The sequence below is a fragment of the Echinops telfairi genome, unplaced genomic scaffold, assembly GCF_000313985.2.
Source record: "Echinops telfairi isolate 266 unplaced genomic scaffold, ASM31398v2 ScPeMD7_10;HRSCAF=50, whole genome shotgun sequence".
NCBI classification, from domain to species: domain Eukaryota; kingdom Metazoa; phylum Chordata; class Mammalia; order Afrosoricida; family Tenrecidae; genus Echinops; species Echinops telfairi.
In genome coordinates this window covers 1,930,821-1,933,568 of record NW_022103907.1, presented here as the reverse complement: position 1 = coordinate 1,933,568, position 2,748 = coordinate 1,930,821, and the positions used below count along the sequence as shown (strand labels likewise).

General features: G+C 48.3%; 1 protein-coding gene across 1 annotated transcript in view; it reads left to right on the top strand.

The window, feature by feature from the left end:
• Window positions 1-2,233, top strand: part of ALK (ALK receptor tyrosine kinase) — a 689,240-nt gene extending 687,007 nt beyond the window's left edge. The window contains exons 27-28 of the mRNA XM_045287018.1: window positions 1,308-1,442; window positions 2,137-2,233. Coding sequence (XP_045142953.1) covers window positions 1,308-1,442; window positions 2,137-2,233 — 232 coding nt within the window. The remainder of the gene's footprint in view (window positions 1-1,307; window positions 1,443-2,136) is intronic.
• The last annotated feature ends 515 nt before the right edge of the window (window positions 2,234-2,748 follow it).

Below are 2,748 nucleotides of genomic sequence, written 5' to 3'. Positions count from 1 at the left end.
AAACATATCAGCATAGGGGAAGCAGGCAATCTGTAGGTAGAGGGATTAAAAGATCTGTGAGCTAGGCATTGGGTTATGAACCTCAAGGTTGGCAGTTCAAATGGTCTTGGAAATGCTCCATAGGATCCCAGAGTGGAAATGGACTCGATGGCGGTGGCTTTGTTTTGTTTTTGATAACGTTCTCGTCTCAGCATCTTGTTGTTGTGACTGTTAGTTGCAGTCTAGTTGATTCTGACTCATGGTGACCCGTATGTTCAGAGTAGAATTGGTCCCTAGGATCTTTCAGGAGCAGATCTTCTGAAGGGAATCTGGGGTGCCAGCTCATTTGCACCACGCAGGGGCTGCCTCGAACTATACAAAACAACAACACAAAAGACCTGTGCTTCAATCCGGTCCATCGGGGCCCTACTCCAGAGCCCCTCCCCCATAGAGTTGTCAAGACTGAACCTCTGCAGTAACCCAACTGCCAGATAAACAGTTCTCCTGAGGAGTGGCTGGTGGTTTGGCAGCGACTGCACTACACCAGAGCGCCTGTCTCAGATTGGTAGGGATCTCTACTCCAGCCTTCGCATCTGAAATATAGATCGGATGTCCTTTGCCATTTGACATTCTCACCAGCAGAACAGAACACAAGGGTTCAGACCCCTTCACATCCTTGTTAACAGTTCCGTGTCTGCTGTATTAGCCCTCCTAGTGGGTGTGACAGGGTATCTCAGTGTGGGTTTGATTTTCATTCCCCCGGGGATATTTTTCTTGTCCATTTGAATGCCTCCTGGGGGAAAATGTCTACCCAAGTCCTTTGCCCACTTGAAAAAAATCTGTTTATCTTTTTGTTGTTGAGTGCTTTATATATTGTGTATACTAATCCATATCAACATAGAATTCATCTCAGTCTTTTAAATACTTGAAACATTGAAAGCAATGCAGAAATTCTAAGCCAGCGTGGCCAAAAACAGAATGAACGGGGTGATTTACAGCCATGTCTAATTTTATTCATGACATCTATGTATTGGCATGGGAAAGGTTTACACAATAAAGGAATGTTTTCAAATTAAGGTGAGAATGGCCTATGGGATATGACCTCAACTATGGTAATAAAAAAAGATAAGCACAGAAATGTAAGTGGGACACCAAGCCTACATACGGTGTTGAGGATGGTTAGCTTTTGCTGGCGCCGTCATTACCTGTGCTCCTATCGTCTGCAGTTTTTCTGTTCTCAAAGTTCTCTATGGTGGGAGTGCCTGAGGAAGAGAAAGGCGACCCCTGCTGTGTTTGTCATGCACTCGTACCCCCTCTGTCCTGTGCAGGTCCTTTGGTGTGCTGCTATGGGAAATCTTTTCCCTGGGATACATGCCATACCCTAGCAAAAGCAACCAGGAAGTTCTGGAGTTCGTGACCAGCGGAGGGCGCATGGACCCACCGAAGAACTGCCCGGGGCCTGTGTATGACTCTTTTAGAACCCTTTCTACTTGTCCTTTGTCACTGTTTTGTTTCTTTCCATGATCGCTACAGCCACACGCACTACTTTGTTTTAAAATTAAGGGGGCAGATGGCTGACCTCATTTAATAGGCCCCAAGACAGAAATGTGTCTGAGACTTTAATGAGATAGGTTTGTGCTCGGCCCCTGCAAAGCAATCAAGCCCCGCCAGGAAAGGGACCCATTGTCTGTTGTCTGGCTGGAGGCTATGGGCTCACCAGGCTTGCTCTTCTAAGACTTCAAGTTCAAGACGCCCTACACCATATGCCAGGGTCTCCTTTAAGTAGCTCCATTCCCGATGTGTTCAGTCCTGTCTGCAGTCTTTCGTCTCCTCCCCACCAGCAAGGCAGATGGGAAATAGGATCCGAGTATTCTGTCCCCAGAGTGGTGGCAGTTCGGGAACAGAACAAGAGGGGTTCTCTTTAAAGTGAACACCAGGATATTTGTGGTTATGAGCTCTGCCATTACAATCACGATATGGGGGACACTATTCCTTGACCCATCAGCAGAGGGCAGCATACGCCACAGACATAAGACCTAGCTGAGGTGCCACCATGTTCTTTTAGAAAAATGCTTGGGGGGCAGGGAGGGGGGGGGTGTCTCTGTAAAGGGGGAGGATGTCTTCTGGTTTTCATGCATGTGATGGTTCTTGCGTTAGGTACCGGATAATGACCCAGTGCTGGCAGCATCAGCCTGAAGACAGGCCCAACTTCGCCATCATTTTGGAGAGGATCGAATACTGCACCCAGGTATAAGCACCCCCTCCCCTCCCCTGGCCAGCATTGACTCCATAGGGCAAAAGCCTTGGCGTGATCAGCTGTGAGAATGGGTGTAGCTGGCCTGTAAGATGGAACGCCTGGCGTCTGTTTGCCCATTTTGTAAGATGAGTGCCAATCTCCCCCAGCACGTGACACTGTGCTGGATCCTCAAGCACACTGGAGCAGTGATTCCATTTGCCAGTGTTGGCACTACCGGGGTACCTGCTGTTTCCTTAGATAGAACTGGGGCTGCAGAAAAGTCTGGAATACACCTGCTCTCATGTAGTTGGCAGCCAGGCTGGAGAAGTTTGAAGCATGTAAAACAATTAGCAGAATATCATAGGATACCCAATGGCGTAATGGCGACACACGCACTGGGCTGCTAACCTAGAGGTTAGTGGTTCGAAACCACCAGCTGCTCAGTGGGAGAAGGATGAAGCTGTCCACTCCTAGAAAGAGTGACCGTCTGAGAAACCCACAGACTGTAACTTTCGGGTCACCATGAGTCAGAA